The following is a 19,629-nucleotide window of genomic DNA, read 5'->3' on the forward strand; positions in this document are numbered from 1 at the left end:
ACTCAGTTACACTGTGAAGTTTCTGTCCTAAATAATCATTGCTTAACTAACAACAGGAGGCATTGTCAGCCTGAAGAAAAAACAAAGACTTTGATAAAACAATATATAATTTTAGAAGCCACGTATCCATTTTTGCCTTACCAACTCAAACTGGATTAGTACAGGGTTAAAAAAAAAACTATGCTAAAGAACAGCAAGAGTAGGACTCACCTCAGAAGCATCCTAGATGATTCAGTTTTTCCTGATCATTGGAGAGGACTGTTTCCCCCCACCCCCACCTCTGCCCTATTTAGACCACTCAAAGATCCAAGAAGTGTTCAGAAGCAGGTTTCCCAGTGATCTGATGCTCTGAGACTAAGATGAGACACACAAAGTTTTCCCAGGCCTTGGTCCTGGATCCAAAAAGCCTAGCTTTCCTTAGGGTGCTTCAACTGAGGATGACATAAGAGCGCCAAGAGTACAAGAAGGGGGCAGGGGTTGAGAGCCAAGTGTCCAGTGCCAGTGCTTTCTGTGGTAGGTTCACTGACTCCAGATCCCAGGCTAGAAAGAAGTTGAAAAGAAGGCAGCAATCAGGAGCATTCTCTATGCAAGAGTACTACTGCAGGATCCACAGAGAGCGTGTTCTCACCTTGGCACACTGCTCTTCAGGCACCACATCTTCAGCAAACGCTGGGGAAAGCTGTTTACTATCAAATCTAGCTATTGAGGGAGGGAAAGGTTGAGGTGACCTCATTAGGACTGACCACATTACGATCAGAGAAGATACCTTATTCCTTCACCTTTCCCAGCCCTTCCACCTCACCTTCTTGTCCTTCTCAACCTGTGAACACCATCTACTCCTGAGAAAACATTTGATAAAAGAAACCAAAGACCAACGCAAAGTTTTATATTTAGCTTTGACTATTACTGTTTTCCTCTTGAGGTAGACTTGCAAGAAAAACAATACTAGATTAATAAACCACTGAGCCCATAGGTTAGCCAGAAATTTAGAAAAAAACACTGTGATTTTCCTCAGACTCTGCAGCAAGGAAATTGGGTGCATGCCAATGAAGAGGTCAAAGCAAACCAGAGTAAACTTCAAAGGCCAAGAAATATTCCTGTAGCTGGGGTTTTTTTGCATATCTGGTCTGCCCCAAGCTGCATGTAGGCTACATTAGCCACCGCACTGGATCCATGTACTATGTACATATACATGGTATGGCACTATAGCAAATATAAATATTAACATGATTACTTTTTCCTGAGTGGAACCAGAAATGTTGTATTATAAGACAGATGAGGGTTGGTTTGCCCAGGTATTATTTTAAAATATCACCATTTTGTTGAGTTTTAAACAATATAGTGCAGTTTTGAAAACAAAAACAAACACCAAAAATCCCAATACAACTTTATAGTGCCCTCTCTTGGAAGCTGTCTTGGAAAACTTTCAGTGACCTCCTGACAAAGTCCTTACCCACTCCACGTTTCAATAAGCTGAAACCTGAATGCAGAAGAGCACTAGAAACTTTGGACTTTTGCTTTAAACTGTTTGCTTCAAGACTATCACATACTGTAAATTTTTACATGAGAAATACACTCTGCCTTCATAAAGGTAGTACAGTTAGCACCACTCAGGTTTTACATTAGTTTTCACAGTGCTCAGGCAGCTGCATTCACCCTTCGTTTTTCTGGAGAATAAGGGTCCATCTTTTTTTAACCTAGTCTTTCTCTACTCAAGTCTTAAACTTGATTGTGCTGTGAGGAGAAAGTGACTTCTTAATGCTCTGCAGCACATGAGTAATCCTTGCTTGCTCAGTGTTGAGCACATGCTTTGTGAGATCACAGCTTGTACTCTCTAATAACAAAAATCAGGCACCCATTAAGCAGCCTACGCCAGTTGTACTGCTACTAGATTTTATGTTTTTCAGGCAGATAATATTCACACAGCAAGATCTAAGCGACAGGCTATTATTTAGTCTTTGGGGTTTTTTTTGCTTTTATTGTTTTGGCTAAAACAGCACAGCTTAGAGGGCTGTAAATTAATCTATTATCTTTCACTTCTCAAAACAGATATAATAAAACTAGAGGACAGTTATCATTAATTAGCAGGAATAGCAAGCGTGCAACTATAAAGCATTCCCCTCAACAAGCTTTCAAATATCCACCTACTGCAATACGATAAAAAGAACACTTGAAAGGTCACCAGCAGTTCTTGGTTTAATGATAAACAAAATGCTAGAAAGGATGCAATTGAGGTGGGGAACTAGGAAAGATCTAAATAAGGACCACAATGAAGGGCAACTTGCAGCAACAACATATACAAAAGACTTGCGCAAAGCAAATTTTAAAAGGGGCAGGAAATGCTGCCTAAAGTTAAACAGGACCAAAAACATACAAGAAAACGGGTACAGAAGGGGAAGGCAGAATTAAACAAATTACAATGCAGCCTGTGTTTACAGTTCATAAACTACTGGTGCATATATCTAAGAAGCAGAAGCAATAAAAAATATCCAGTAGGAATTAATGTGAAACTTTCACAAAAAAATAAAGGAAAACAAGGAAGCCAAAATGTTACACAGCTCACAGAGAAAGTGACTTGGACAAGATTACAGAATGATGTATTTCAGAAAATAAAAATGAGATCTATAGAAGAACAAAAAGAAACTAAGATGAAAAGAAGACAGAGCATCATTTTTTAATGTGACAAATAAAAGAGAGCAAAAAAGGTATTTTGGTGAGACGGCAGCAAAATAGAACGGACTCACCTTTTGGAATTTTTAACTATTCTAATCGGGTACAATATCTGCCCACCTACTTTACGTTTAAAGCTGATTGTGTTAATGAAACTCACATTTGAATGTAATACCATTTAGGAAACATTAAAAAAGAAAAAAAAAAAGAGACACTATTGAAGAACCAGTACCAGCAATGTAACTTTCAAGGTTTTTGCCACCATTTCTTAACTATTTTACTATCATTGTCTGTATATTTTTCACTAGTAAATTGGAAAAAATTTACAATCCCACTATTACTAAAGCTAATGCAAAGCATCCACAGGGAAAAAACACCTCCCTATCAAAAAAAAAAAAATTAAAATTTCAAACCATCCCTGCCCACAGAACAGAAAATGTCTTGCTGGCAGACAAAACATTTTTTTTTCAGTATCATCCCAATCAATCTAACTCCTTCAAATCTGCTGCAGAGAATGCACCTCTGACACACCATGCCAACACAGAAAGCAGTGTTCTTGGCATAGCAGCTGTCCCACAAATACAAAGCATCAGCTGTTAGGTGGGAGACATATCATCTCCCCTTTCAGCCCATTTAACAGAACCAGCTTTTTACATAAAATCATAGCATTATTAAGGTCGGAAAAAGACCTCTAGGATCATCAGCGTCAACTCAACACTACCATGTCTCCTAAACCATGACCTGAGGTGACACCACCAGGGATGGTGGCTCCACCACCTCTCTGGGCAGCCTGTTACAATGCCTGACCACTCTTTCAGTAAAGAAATTTTTCCTAATATCCTATCTAAACCTCCCCTGAAGCAGCTTGAAGCTGTTTCCTCTTGTTCTATCACTAGTAACTTGGGAGAAGAGACCAACACCCACCTCACTACAACCTCCTCTCAGGTAGTTGTAGAGAGCAATAAGGTCTCCCCTTATTGCCTCCTCTTCTCCAGGCTAAACAACCCCAGCTCCCTCGTCTGCTCTTCGTAAGACTTGTTCTCCAGCCCCTTCCCCAGCTTTGTTGCCCCTCTCTGGGCACGCTCCAGCACCTCAACATCCTTCTTGTAGTGAGGGGCCCGAAACTGAACACAGTATTCAAGCATGGCCTCACCAATGCCAAGTACAGGGGCATGATGACCTCCATACTCCTGCTGGCCAAACTATTCCTGATACAAGCCAGGATACTGTTGGCCTTCCTGGCCACCTGGGGACACTGCAGGCTCATATTCAGCCAGCTGTCAACCAACACTCCCAGGTCCTTCTCCTCCAGGCAGCTTTCCAGCCACCCTTCCCCAAGCCTGGAGCGTTGCATGGGGTTGTTGTGACCCAAATGCAGGACCTGGAACTTGGCCTTCTTAAACCTCCAACAATTGGCCTCGACCCATTGCTCCAGCCTGTCCAGGTCCCTCTGCAGAGCCTTCCTACCCTCAAACAGATCAACGCTCCCGCCCAACTTGGTGATGTCTGCAAACTTACTATGGGTGCACTTGATCCCCTCATCTAGACCAGTGATAGGGAGAGATATTGAACAGAACTGGCCCAACACTGAGCCCTGGGGAACCCCTCTGTGACTGGCCACCAACTGGATTTAGCTCTGTTCACCACCACTCTCTGGGCTTGGTCATCCAGCCAGTTTTTACCCATTGAAGAGTACACCCATCCAAGCCATGAGCCACCAGCTTCTCTAGGAGAATTCTGTGGGAGACAGTGTCAAAGGCTTTGCTAAAGTCCAGGCAGACAACATCCACAGCCTTTCCCTCATCCACTAGGCAGGTCTACCACCTGGGCATAGAAAGAGATCAAGTTGGTCAGGTAGGACCTGCCTTTAATGAAGCCATGTTGGCTGGGCCTGATCCCCTGGTTGTCCTGCACTTGCCTGATGAGCTGACTCAAGATGAACCATTCCATAATCTTCCCCGATACTGAGGTGAGGCTGATTGGCCTGTAGTTACCCACATCCTCCTTCTGGCCTTTCTTGTAGATGGGCGTCACATTGGCAAGCCTCCAGTCATCTGGGACCTCCCCTGTTAACCAGGGCTGTTGGTAAACGATGGAGAGTAGCTTGGCAAGCTCCTCTGCCAACATCCTCGATACTCTGAGACTATACTGTGGATCAGTAGCAAATCAATTAAACATGCATGGGAATTTTCAGCAGGAATGCTGAAATTCATGTAGTCCTTCTCCTTATGAGGGTGAAAACTACCTGTATATATGTACAATCTGAGATGTTTACAAACGACCAGACACTAATCCAGTATTTGGCAGGCTATATAACATACTTCTAGAAACAACATCAAGGGCTCTTATTCCATCTACATTCTTCTCTGCCATCTTTCAGCTTCAATTTTGAGCACTTATGCATGTTAAAAAGTAAAACAATATGAATCTCTAAATCACAATGCCTTCCTTCCAAGAACACAGGAAAGAGTTCTTAGCTGGAAGTTTTGCCTGCAGGACTGAGATAAATAAGAAACAGAGTTTTACAGTTAGGTCTGAACAAGTCCTTGCAGTGTTTCAGGGCATAAATCCAGTACCAAGTATTTTCATCTTGACTCACAAGTCACCAGTTTAACCCAATGGAATATGGCCATTACGGGACAACATAAACAGAGAGGGCAATGAGCTAACTTTCAGGTAGAGAAGAATAACCAACCTAAGGAAGGACTGAATATGAAGACACGATCTTTGAAATGGATCTCTAAGTTCAGTTTGCATTAGCCTGGAGTGTTACGCTTCATTTATGATGATTTCTTGCTAATCTACTGGGATTCATGCATCTGTGTAGTTTTACACTTAGATAAAATAATTTGAAATATAATAATGTCCCCAAGGATTCTACATTATGGGCTCCTCATGAACAAGGATGTGCCTAAGTCAGACTAACTTATGGCCATTTGTGGTAAAAGAACAATTTTTATTCTGGGGCTACATGGGCATTCAATTGTACAGGAGAATTCAAAAAGGCCTGAAGGTTGTGAACTGATTTAGCTCTTCCAAAACAGAGGAAAGCCTTTGAAATTCTTCCTTTTCCTGTCAACTATCAACTCTGTCCTGTCTAGGTTTAAAGTTAATTTCTGTGCTCCTGATACCCTGTATCTTTATGAAATGGAAATGTTCACATTTGCCACAATAGAAATTAAAAGCTGAGCATGGTTAATGTGTTTTGTCATTGACAGGAATTCTTCCTGCATACTTGTGTATCTGGTAGGATGATGTTTTGTGAGATGCTGCTGTTTAAGATTAATAATTGCCAAAAATTATATGAAATCTTGAGTTTTACTTAGGACGAGAAGGGACTATTATTACCTTCATACAGCTAGGGACATGGTTCAGTCATTCTCATAACCTGTCCAAATCTTGGAGAAGCCTTTATTTAAATGTCTCAGCTGCACCTGATTTACTTCTATACTTCTATCTTTTTAATGCAGCATGTGTTTATAGTTCTATATGCTGGTGAAGTTAAAATCACCTGTTCTGAACTAGAAGAGTTCTGACATTTTACCCTCACAATTTCTTAAGACTTTTTTTTTCCCCCCATAGGAGATTCTCCAAACATGTAAAACTGTGATTACAGGCACATGGCAGAGTTATTAACTAAATAAGTAACTAGTAATTCCAGCTTCAACTGCAAAAGCTCTTTTACTCCTTCAGATATTGCTAGATAATTCTAGGAGATCTTTCACTGGATACAAGCTATTTATTAAACCTAGGAGCTTTAGATGACTATGCTAGAAAGGTATTTGGAGAAATGATAAGCAGCTTCTGACCTTCAATATTATTGTGTGATTGTTAGTTTTCACCAGCACAAAATTACCCTCATTTTGTGCCACTAGGCCAGTGCACAACAATTAATTTTTAAAAATATATATAAAAAAGAAATTTAATCCCCCACACTTGACAACCTGTTAAGATAAAAATCTACCACCAGCTTCTTTCCCATGTAAGGAAGTCTGTTCTTACAAACCAACTGCTAATAAAGCAATCCACAAGTTCAGTTTAAATGCAGTCACTTCTTCCTATTTGGCATGAAGTAGATTAACAAATACTAACAGGCATAAGATAAGAGGAGGAATCAAGACTAGCTTTATTCCTTCTGAAAAAACTTCTGTGCAAAACTAGGATAAAATTAGAACATAGGTTTTAAAACAAGATTAAATTCTGGTCCATGTTCTTAAAGGAAAATGATGTAGCAAGGACATTTTGTTAACATTTGCCTCATTTTCTGCTAGAATGCAAAGTCACTCAAAGCTGAACAGGCAGCTGGAAATTACAATTTTGATCTCTGTGTAACAAGACATTGCTAGCAGCTCATCTTCCCTTTGCAAGCCTTCCACAGGAGGACTAAAAAAGGAACTATTTGAGGAAGAGAAGAGTAAGAAACTATTCTGGGGGAGTTAGCTTTGTATGCTCAATCACATGACAGTACTGTAAGTTTCTCTCTCCCTCTCCATTACTCACATGCTTTTCTTTGAATTCTGCTTATATACAGTATTCTTTGATGAGACGTCTATCTACTGCATCTCTGTCATTTCTCACCAGGTCAGTCTCCTTTACCACATATGTTTCGTGACTGGAAAGCCAATCTCCTGATTTCTGAATTAATGGTGAACTATGTCACCTCGCTTAAGCGCTATATAAAGCTGGAAATAGACAGCAATTACTTTTATATAGTGGTAAAATACTACATAATTTATATAAATAAATGAAACCATTTGTATTAAAAGAGCAGTTTTTCAGTGAAATACATTATTTTCAATGCAGTTTGGATTATTTTTATTATTATTTTCATTACACTAACATAATTTTATTTTTATTAATATATTACATATAACTATTAATTTGGTCTGTTTGTTTATTAATTTACATTAATAATATACTTATATAATTATTATTATTATTGCCAGTGAATTTCACAAATCCTCCGATTCCTGATGGTTGTCTATATTGTTGACATTTTAAAATATTTCATCCTATGCCTTCCCCCTATATTCAAGTGGTCATTGCCAGCACACCTGCTGCTTCCTGAAAGCTAAGCTGTGTTCTGACTGACTTATCAGTAATCTCTAAGTTTATCCACACCTACAGCCCTGGCCCTGTAAACCAAATACAGCATAAATTGTTTTAAACTATTTTCTTCAAGGGGTTTCTTTCTGCCTTAGGCCACATTTTAAGTAGGTTATACTTAACAACTCAAGCATCACTGCTATTCTATGCATTGGAGATTCGAGGTACTGGCCTAGACTATCCAGAAGGAAAAGAGACATGCACTCCTCATTCCTGGATATTGGGGAAGTTGGACACCAAACACAGCTGAAGATAAATCAGTTCTCTACCATGCAGACATATCTGTTTATGTTTAAGAATTTTCCCAAAGCTTAGTGAGGCAAAAAAGCCTTTCCATTGACTTAAAAGGTGCCTTTGGATCTGGCAGCCATTAACATCTGGAGAGCCTGGCAGCTCATTTCATGTTTTCCTGTGACACTAAGCTAATACATATCCCACTTTAACCCTGCACAAAGCAGTGATGCACATGCCTACCAGCATGGGCTGCTTTTCAAACTATTTTGCTGAGATTGTTGTTTCTTTCATCTGGGTCACATTTATTGTCAAATTGCTCTGTCAATATTAACCACTTGGGCATGGGATTTTATTTTAGCCTGGTTTTAAGTAAACTTAGGAATTTTTGTGTGTTTGCTTGTTCCTCCCCTGTCAAACTCAAAATTAAGTGAGGGCTGAAATCCAAATCTCTGGGTAAGTAATGGAACACTTTTAGCATCTAGATGGCCCTAACTTAGCACATTTTCATTCCATCAAACTAAAAAGAAGGAAAAAAGCAATTAATGGAAAGACTTCAGAACCCTGATTTCTGTTCTTTTTAACTGGAATCAAGGGGGAAATTTGAAAGTATGATAGAATTTTTCACACACTTTTTATTCTTTTTTTTAAATCCATTTATACATCCACATTAAATTGCCCCGTAAATTATTCCTGTGCTGCACTAGACACAGCCAGACAAAGTGTTGGCTATTGAAATCAATATTGAACACAATTATTTTCAAAGAATGCAACTACTAGCACTTAAGCAGAATTATTTTCACTGATATACATCAATGTATGAGGAACATTTCTCTGAATGAGATTAAAGGCTGAGTATATATTTTCAGCAATGAAGAGCTAAACAATTAATCACTGAAAAATAAAATGGAGGGAAAAGAAAATGAGTACCAAAAGCAGGGAGACCTGAAACAGTGGTATTGGTGACATGTACATTCAAACAGCACCACTCCCAGGTAGTGAAGATGGAGTAGAACAGACTCCACATTCTGATGTGGAGTTTTGCTACAACCTTAAAGATACAAGTGGACTCTAATAGAATATTCTGCTTTTCTGGAGTTCTTATTTTCAAAAAAGAGGCCAATCTAATGAAAACACATAATGCTTCCATTTAATGGAAAAACTCTTTTATAATAATATGGAATGAACTATGCCCCAAGCTGTGTCCTTTTTCTAAAGTATCTGAGTGTCTTTCAACCACCTAGTTTCCTACAGCCAGTAAGTTCCTCATGAAAGACAGGATAGTAATACCAATGACCATAAGTTTAAAAATAGAGGATAATATATTTTGGAAAAAAATACAGGAGAAAAGAATTTATTATAATCTTGTCCTGGTGCACAAGCTTCAATGGGAGATTTGAATGCAATTTTTAAAAGTGTTTTTAAACTTAGGAAAAGATATAAAGGTTCACACTGTGCTCTTGGATACTGCTAGTTCAAAAATGAAGCCTTTGTCTGAAGGAATTATGTGAAAGGCTGTTAGAGTAACATTTACAGTGACGAGAGTGCCCTTGTTTTCGGGCAGGTTGATTGAATAAATCTGTTGTGGGTTTTTCTGTCAGCAAGACAAACTTCTACAGCCTCCCTTCCTCCTGAATCGAAGTGCAGAGACGAGATACCAGGCCTGCAGGTCTGTAGCAGACATTTTAGATACAAAGAGATCTACTTCAAGCATATCTCATTCCTGAACCATCACACCATGTAATGTCAGATCCAGTTTCCACGTCGCCTGAGTCAAATGCTACTCAGAGAGCCAAGCAACTGTCACAGTCACTCTTTCCACTCTATAAATTTGCTGACATACGTTGTGCTCATATATTCTCCCCAACCAGCGATTTTATTTATTATCTGGTACTGTCAGCAAATAGCTTTTGGTGTCCTTTTATTTGCATAGGGACATACTCAGCATTCTTTAGTTGACTTGTAATTATTAACATAACAACATCAGGATTTATGGTGTCTTGGAGATGCCATGAATTTGAGGACACTTATCTGTAAATGTGCAGGCTCTCAAAAGGTAATTCCTGCTGGTGTTTACTTTAAAGTCTGCAAGATTAGAGACGAAGGTGTAAATAGCTATCAACCAAGTATCCTCCCTGGAGTCCTAAACAACAAGGATGAACATTACAAAGTCTTGTAATCATAAACAAGCTGAAAGAGCTGTGTGTTCCATTTTAATAATTCAGCTGTAATAGTAGCAAGAATTTTGGCAGGGCTTGTAGAAAGCTGTTCTTTCAACTGAAAAGAATAATGGAAGTAGTCTGGGTGGTCCAGGACAGCATTCAGACAAAAAAATAACAACAAGGAGTGCTGAGTAGAGGAAGAAAAAGCCCTTCAGTATAGAAAGTACAGAGAGGTACCACAAAGAACAAGCAACCAAAAACAAGCATGAAGTGCTCTATGCACAAGACACCGCCAGCAACTAACAGAGTAGACAAAGACTACTGCAGCTTCTGATGGAAGACAGATTCTAATGTGAGGACAGATCATCTGGAGAATTCAGCCCAGAATAGCTCACTCAGTTATTGCTCAGGCACGCAGGCACACAGTGAGCATAAGAAAAAATTTATACTAGTATAGAGAAGGGTATATGAGAGTATCCTGACTCCTCATAATCTCAGCTACCTTGGGTTCTCATCCTAGAAGTGGGCATGCAGTTTTTGGGATGTTCAAAAGCAAGATAAAACAAAGCTGGGGGCAGAAAGGGGAGACAAGAGTATTCACGCTTTAATGCTATGAAGCCATTCTCATTAAACTGAATTACTAGAGTACCCATAGCACATCAAAGTGTAGAATAAACTTTGATTGCTCATATATCTTTAATAAATGCATATGAGTAACAAGGTAAAAGATTTTGTGCTATCAAAAACTCTACTTGAAAACAATCCATAATCTATCCTTTACAGTGCCAGTTAGATAAATCTACATGACTATAAGTTGAACATTCTTTGCTATCCTTAATTATCATTTAACACAAATGGTGTACATTTACAAAATATAGAATCATAGAATCATCGAATCATTAAGGTTGGAAAAGACCCTTAAGATCATCGAGTCCAACCGCTAACCTATCACTGCCAAGTCCACCACTAAACCATATCCTCAAGCACCATGTCTACCCTTCTTTGAAATGACTCCAGAGATGGAGAATCAACCACCTCCCTGGGCAGCCTGTTCCAATGCTTGACAACCCTAGCATTGAAGAAGCTTTTTCTAATGTCCAACCTAAACTTCCCCTGGCACTTGAGGCCAGCTTGAGGCCGTTTTCTCTCATCCTATCGCTTGTTACTAGGGAGAAGAGTCCGACCCCCACCTCGCTACAACCTCCTTTCAGGTAGTTGTAGAGAGTGATAAGGTCTCCCCTCAGCCTCCTCTTCTCCAGGCTAAACAACCCCAGCTCCCTCAGCCGCTCCTAAGGCTTGTTCTCTAGACCCTTCACCAGCTTTGTTGCCCTTCTCTGGGCACACTCCAACACCTCAATGTCCTTCTTGTAGTGAGGGGCCCAAAACTGAACACAGTACTCGACATGCCAAGTACAGGGGCACTATCACCTCGCTGGTCCTGCTCACCACACTATTCCTGATACAAGCCAGGATGCCATTGGCCTTCTTGGCCCAAAACTGAGTACACTGCTGGCTCATGGTCAAGTGGCTGTCATCCAACACCCCCAGGTCCTTTTCCTCCAGGCAGCTCTTCAGGCACTCCTCCCCAAGCCTGTAGCATTGCATGGGATTGTTGTGACCCAAGTGCAGGACCCGGCACTTGGCCTTGTTGAATCTCATACCATTGGCTCTGGCCCATTGATCCAGCCTGTCCAGGTCCCTCTGTAGGGCCTTCCTGCCCTCCAGCAGATCAACACTTCCAGCCAGCTTGGTGTGATCTGCAAACTACTGAGGGTGCACTTGATCCCCTCATCCTGATCATCAATGAAGATATTGAGCACGACCGGCCCCAACACTGAGTCCTGGGGAACACCACTAGTGACTGGCTGCCAACTGGATTTGACTCCATTCACCACCACTCTCTGGGCTCAGCCATCCAGCCAGTTTTTAACCCAGTGCAGAGTGCACTTGTCCAAGCCGTGAGCAGCCAGCTTCTCCAGGAGAATGCAGCAATAAATATCACCACTGTTCTATTGAACAGTTGGGAAAAAGCCTTAGTTTTGAAATACTTATATAAAGGTTAATGAAAAAAATTACTGAATGAGTCATAACACATAGCTCTATGACGTATCAGATTGTCATCTCAAGTTGCAAAGTTTTTCTTTAACAGCAGTGTAGCTGTACGCTTCTACGGGAGAACTTATCTTGGGCCGCATACCTCCGGGACACAGGGCTCTACCCACCCTGGGGACAGTGATGCACAGACACCAATATGATGGATACAAAATGTCCGTCTATTTAGCTGTGTCACACGCTTATATAGCTCTTGCGGTTCCTGTTCCTGCCACTCCTATGGGGAGGAGTCTATCTTTCCGTCACATCCCGTAATCTTCCGGTCGCCGATCCCTGTCTATTCCCCTACACAGCAGAAATAGGCTGTTTATAAATCTACCAAATTATCAGAATAAACTGTAAAGGAAGGAAGGTTCTTTACAATACTCAAGAAAACTAAAACAGTAAGACACATGACTTAAAGTGTAGGTCTGTGTGCTGTTAAGTGCTAAGACTCTTCTGCCTTCACATACCTTTCCTTGTACTTTCTCCGAGTCTGTACATATAAGTTCCCATAGCTCTATCACATAGACAGCAAATAGCAAGTAACCTACAACTGGCCTTTCAGACTTAATAAACAGTATTTGAAAAGCAGGAAGGAAACACAAATCGCACATTGGACAAACACAAACTAAGCCATTTCTAATTCAATTTTATCCACCAATGAATGGCTGATTAGACAGTTATATGGCTTTTCTAACTGTAGACATAGCAATATCATGAAAATAAAGTTAATTTCTTAGAGCTAAGAAAAACAAACCCATCTTTTAATTTGGATGCAGCTTTAAAAGTCTACATTCGCATACATTTTCAGATGTCCGTGACAAAGTTCTCATACCATTGAAATAATGCGTTTTAATATTTTAAGTCTGTAAAATCTGAACTCCTCAACAGTTAAGCAACTGCACAGAATTCTAGACTTGGTAACTTTGAAACATGTAACTGAGCATAGGCTTGACCACAAGCTTCCTGTGCAATACTAAAACAAACTCAGCCAAAGACACAAACAGCAATATAAGCAATGTAATTGCAAAAAGGCAATCTTTGCACTACAAAGATATACCAAAAGATACCTGTATACATTCTTTTGAATGGTGCAGAAAATACAGAGACAGAAAGCAAGACTTGGAGCTCAACAGGTCTAGCTTATCAAAATGAGATAGATGTAATTGCTTTATAGTATTATTTATTTTAGAATACTAATAGCTGGCAAAAAGAACAAGACACAAATAAATTAGAACCAATATACGTGTTTATATATTTGTATCTTCGTTTCAAATCAAGAATTGTCACTTTCTTGAAGACATCACAACAAGTGGAATGTTTTAATGAGAGAAGTAGCTGTGCTCAATGCAAGGTTCAACGGAAAAAAAACCTGCAGGGTTTTTACCAGTAGGACAGTCAGGTTATAAAAATATCAACAGAGACAATATTTAGGACATCTTCTGGCAATTTAGAAACTCTATATACAAGGCACAGACCTGTTAGCTATTTGTACAACAGTCAGTGTGTATTTTAAGTCTCCCTTTTGTTGCCTGGGAGAACATCACACATGTACAATACTGTCCTGATGCATCCATAGGACAATCAAAGCAAAACAATTAACATATTAAAATAATTGGATAAGGAAGCAGAAACTGGTATCCTTGATTGTCTACAGGATAGTGAAATTCAAAACATTTCCCCCAAAAGAAGAACAAAGGAAACAGTATTAGAAATGGCTCGGAAAAAGATATGTGAACTCCACAGAAGCACAATATGAACATTCAGTCTGAACAAGTTATAAAAATAGAATCTGCAAGCAGATCAGAAAGAGATAAGGGCTGTGCGACTCTAGAAGAACTGACCAAAACTTGTGATTACATGGAAATGAAGTTCAGGTATGCATATTAATCACCAGGCCACAAAAATATCTCTGGTTTCTCTATAACTTTACAGTAAGTCCATTTCAAACTAAACTCAGCTGCTTTGCACAGTGAGCTGAAATATCTACAACTACTTTGAGGAAGCTGAAAATGACAAAATTCAGCTAAAGCCCCCTCCCCTTTCTCCCCGGCACATACTTTTAAGGCATGAATGTCAATAGCCTGAAATACAGCAATCTAACAATATGAACTTTTTAAGGCTTTTGCTGAAACACCTACCTTAGTATAATCTACGGTCAGCTTATTACAAGAGGTGACTTACTAGTCAAAATACTAAGAAACGTTTGTTTCACAGAATCACAGAATGGTAGGGGTTGGAAGGGTCCTCTGGGGATCATCTCATCCAACCCCTCTGCGTCAGCAGGTACACCTAGAGCAGGGGGCACAGGAACACATCCAGGTGGTTTTGAATGTCTCCAAGGAAGGAGACTCCACAACCTCCCCGGGCAGCCTGTTCCACTGCTCTGTCACCCTCACAGTAAAGAAGTTTTTTCTCATATTGAGGTGGAACTTTCTATGTTCTGACTTGAGCCCACTGCCCCTAGCCCTGTCCTTGGGCACTTTCCACAGACCGGAAGGCTCTTTTTATGCCTGGCTCTTGCTTTAAGCAAGCACTGAATATAGGAAATACTTGTGTCCTGAAAGCTTACCTTCCAGTAAGTCTCTTGCCAGACCTGGTTCTGCCCCTGTCGACCGAACAAAGTCTGACAGGACAGCATCCATATCAAGAGTCATGTGATCATTCAGAGATGCTGCCAGACATGCAGCAGCAGTAGGAATCACTGGCTGGCTAGAAGGCATCCATCTGCCAAGGAAAAAGGAAACAGAATTTTAGAATATACTCCAAAGCGATGTAAACCACATTCTTCCTCTCCTCCCCAGACAACACTATTAAAAATGCTAAAACATTCAAGTTACAGCGTATTGAAATAAACAGTATTTGTCATGCATCTCTGCCTTAGCCTAGTAGCTGTTGATAACTCACACTAGAAGGTTTTCTTTTCTTAACATCTCATATTTTTTCGAATTTTTCTTACACACAGCTTGTAAATAATTCTGCAACTTAAACACTCCAATCCAGCTGAACACAGGCATGGTTCATTCAAAGTACAATCATCATATCGTTGTCACTGCTCATGCTCTGAAGTTTAGAAATGTCGTGATTTTAGCTGGGATAGAGTTAATTTTCTTCACTGTAGCTGGCATAGTGCTGTGCTTTGGACTTAGTATAAAAACAAGGTTGATAATACACAGATGTTTTGGCTGTTGCTGGGTAGTGCTTATACTAGTTGAGGACTTTTCTAGCTTCCCATTCTCTGCCAGGTGCACAAGAAGCTGGGAGGGGAGAGGACACAGCTGAGAGAGTGGATTCAAACTGGCCAAAGGGATACTCCATATCATGTAACATCATGCCCAGTATGTTAACTGGGAGGAGCTGGCCAGGGGAGGGAGGCAGCAATCATGGTTCAGGGACCAGCAGCGTCAGTCGGTGGGTGGTGAGCGGTTATATCATTTGTGTTTTGGCTTTTTTCCCCTTTCTGTTTTATTATATTATTATTATTATCATAATAATGATCATTATTATTTTATTTCAATTATTAAACTGTTCTTATCTCAACCCACAGGTGGTTTTTTTTGCTTTTGCTCTTTTGATTCTCCTCCCCATCCCAGAGGGGTGGGGGGGAGTGAGCAAGAAGCTGCGTGGTGTTTAGTTGCCGACTGGGGCTGAACCATGACAAGCAAGTATTTAAATGTCAGGCAGAACTCCAGCCTAGCCAAACTTATTGATACGAACATATACACAACAGAGCTTAGTATTTGTTCGTTTATTTGCCCTGTTAATATCACTTTTGTAATTTATATTTTCTCCACTGTACTGTGTCTGGCTGGGATGGAGTTAATTTTCTTCATTCATTTTCCAGAATTGTGACTAAACCAGTGTTGATAGCACATCAGTATTATAGTCATTGCTAAGCGGTGCTTACGCAGCCTCAATGCCTTCTCTGGTTCCTATTCTGCCTACCCAGTGAGCAGGCTGGGGGTGGATAAGAGGCTGTGAAGGGGGACAGCCAGGACAGCTGACCCCAACTGACCACAAAGATATGGTAGACCATATAACATCACGCACAGCAGTAAAACTGGAGTAGAGTCTTTCCAAAGTAGCCACTGCTCAGAGATTAGCTGGGCATCAGTCTGCTTGTGAGAGGTGGTGGTTGTCTTTGTATCACTTGCATTTTTAGCCCCTCTTTCCTTCAATGAAACTGCCTTTACCTTGATCCACGAGGTTTTTTTGCTTGCTTTTGCTGTTCCAATTCTCTCTCCCATCCCACTGCGGGGGTGAGAAGAGTGACTGAGCAGCTGGTAGGTGCTTAGCTGCTGGCTGGGGTCAGCAAACTCCAGCACTTTGTATGTCAAACTCCGGGATTTGTTAACAGCCACTTTCAGCTTTTGCTGTTTGCCGTGTTGTTTATCACTTTGTTTTTCTTTGCCTGTGGGAGCTATGATAAAAGCTTTGAGTCTAATCTGGTGTTTGGCCCATGTATTGCTGCCATCCCAATACTCTGGGGATCATCTCATGAGGTCAAGAAACAATTACACTTTCTCCTCCTCCAGGAGCAACCGTGTAGGGAAATTAAGAATCGCACCTCCTCCTCCTCCTCTGGGGCAGATGTTTCCTTCCTTGTTGCAATGAACCTTTGGTTTCTCAAATATCCCTGCATTACCAGAACGCTCACGTTATGCAGAAAGATTACAGCTGTGAGCCAAGCAAGCAAATTATCACCTGGTTGCTCTGCCACTGGAATACAGAGGCACAGAGTCAGAAATCAGAACGTAATGAAGCCCAGCAGCAGGAATCCCCTTAATGAGGAATCAGCAAAGGGACTTGAAAAGGGGCAACAATCCACAGCCTCTGGAAGCACCTTCTGTTGAGTGTGAAGGCAAGGTATCCCCTCAAGGAAGATGTGCAAGCTACTAAGGCACATGGACCACCATTGCGGAAGGTATCCAGTATCTGAGGGAATTAGTGGTGCTTTACAGCAACCTGGATAACAACCACTCCTCCAAAGATCTGGACAAAATCCAGTGCATGTGGTCCATGTAGTGGAAGTTTGTATGGAACACACTGACGGTATATGCCAGCACCCTGGCGATAATGAACTGGACAGACATCAAGGTACCAACTGTGGATAGACTGGCCTGTGAGCTCCAGCAGGTTGAAGAGATTCTCTCTTCACCCCCAGACACATGGGCCTATGTCTACTTTGTGCTGTCTACCTTGTCCAGCCTCTCAGAGGATCCTTCTTTTGTGAGGTGTGTGCTGAAGAACAGCAGGTGTTGACCTGCTACCATAAAGGTGTATGGTCAACAATACTGCACCAACTGAAAATTTCTGGTTCCCATACCTGAGCTGATTAACTGATGAGAGAGACAAGAAGTGATCAGCCAGACTCACTCACCCTGTAATAGTCCAATATGACCAGCACAGAAGCCTGATGGTGGGTAGAGGCTAACAGTGGACTGTCACAGCCTGGACAGTCATGCCACAATTGTGTACTGCTATACTGGCCATGCTAGAACTCTGGTATGAGCCTACGCTTTTGTTCCTGAAAAAGTGAAACCCATCCTTCTAGGCAATGGTCTCTAGAAGTATCAAATAAAAATCAAAGCAGGCACTTCAAGAGCAGTTGGTGCTAGACAAGCTATTAAGACAGCTGGCATTCAAACACAGTTATGCTAAAGGTATCTCCGTACTTCTATCCTGCCTGCACTGCGGCAGAAATAGTGCAAAGCAAAGAAAATAGGATAAAGTTAATGGTACACAACATAAGCAAAAGCATATACATTACTTTCATGCCTGTTATTCATCATTGGTCAAAGTTTACCTTTGAGCATGAATTAGATTTTTCCTGTTAACTCCTCCTCACCGGTTCAGTTGCAACTTTACTCTCATGCCAAGATTAAGGACTAGCATGGAGATTTCCTACTGGTAGTAGACAATATTGGTTGGCTCTTGCTTGTACCACAGCTACAGAGAAATAAACTGCAAAACAAATTGGAAACCAGTTGATTTCACCATTCTCCAAATGAAATACAGTCTTGTCCTCCATCTGCAATTACCTGGTTATATTTAACCTTAAAAATGGAATGCCTTTGCTTTCTTAGAAATTGCCTCTTTCTTCAAATACATATCCCAGGTAGAATACAAACATCATTTACCTTCTGCCCCAGGAGGGTGTGGTCCTTCAAAGCCTCCTCCATGAGGACTGCCTGCAAAACCCAATTTACTCCAGCAAATTGAAAGTGTCTGGGATATGGTTACACAGTTACATGTTTTTCAGTATCAAAGCAGATTACGCTGTTGCTAATGCTACCCACTTCACAGTCTTCTGGTGCCTCCACTGTACCGTTTTATATTTTATACCACTTCTACATTTATGCTTTTATACTATTTATACAACTGTATCACTATGTTTGGGCCACCTTAGGATAGCAGGGGAGGTGATTCTTTCCCCGCTATTCAGCCCTGGTGAGACTCATCTGGAGTGTTATGTCCGTTTCTGGCTCCCCAACACAAGACAGACATGGACATACTGGAGCAAGTCCAGTGAAGGACCACAAACTGCACCTCTGGATCACCACTGGGCAAAGGAAATGCTCCTAGAATAGAATATAATACAATGAAGATATAGTAACAGAAAAGCTGGAAATATTGAGGAGGCTGGTTAAAAAAGGAATGCAGACACTTGAGGAAGAGAACTACCTTGTGGATTATGGCCAAATTTGGCATCTAGGCTTTGTAGCAACTGAACCTGTTTCAATCCAAATACAGGACAAAAACGCTACTTTTGTTTTTAAAAAATATACTCATACACAGATCCTCTGTACTAAACAGCACTATAATCCATACCAAAAAAAAAATCACAAGAAATTCAATACAATAAATTTCTTTACTGATTAGGACAAAGAATGAAATAGATCTTAACCAACAGGCTGGAAACACATGGATCAAGCTAAAATAACCTGCTGCAGGTGAATGATACAAAGCATTAGTGAGTTTCAGATAACAATCAAAAGTGACTCAGTAGTATAATGACTGCTAAATTAAAATGCACCAGCTGGGCAATCAAGTACAGTCACTATGTGTGGGGGTGAGACCGCTCATAAATTTGGAAGACTGAAGTGCATATCAGTCTGAAGAAGTCAATTCATGAGTTGTCTCAGTATCAGCGTTATTTCAGTATTTTCAACAGTAGTGTTGAAAAGATATCCTTTTAACAGCAGAAAATAAGACTGATCTCTTTCTACATTTATGACATTGCCCGTCACCTCAGAATTGCCTCTTGATTGCATGATCATCAGAACCCATACAGTAACAACGTCAACAGATATATTTCATTCTTAACTCATCCCAGCAAAGGTTATGTAAGCTGCCTATGAAGATC

At 40.6% G+C, this 19,629-nt stretch overlaps 1 protein-coding gene across 9 annotated transcripts in view; it reads right to left on the bottom strand.

Annotated features, from left to right (window-relative positions):
• Positions 1–19,629, bottom strand: part of OTUD7A (OTU deubiquitinase 7A) — a 163,087-nt gene that overhangs the window by 53,304 nt on the left and 90,154 nt on the right. For all 9 annotated transcript variants that reach the window (XM_064456611.1, XM_064456609.1, XM_064456608.1 and 6 more), the window contains 2 exons: positions 18,070–18,227; positions 14,836–14,990 (listed from right to left, as the gene is read on the bottom strand). In XM_064456611.1, the coding sequence (XP_064312681.1) occupies positions 14,836–14,986 (151 nt within the window). In that variant the 5' untranslated portion in view covers positions 14,987–14,990; positions 18,070–18,227. The remainder of the gene's footprint in view (positions 1–14,835; positions 14,991–18,069; positions 18,228–19,629) is intronic.

The sequence above is a fragment of the Phalacrocorax carbo genome, chromosome 7, assembly GCF_963921805.1.
Source record: "Phalacrocorax carbo chromosome 7, bPhaCar2.1, whole genome shotgun sequence".
Taxonomy (NCBI): Eukaryota; Metazoa; Chordata; class Aves; order Suliformes; family Phalacrocoracidae; genus Phalacrocorax; species Phalacrocorax carbo.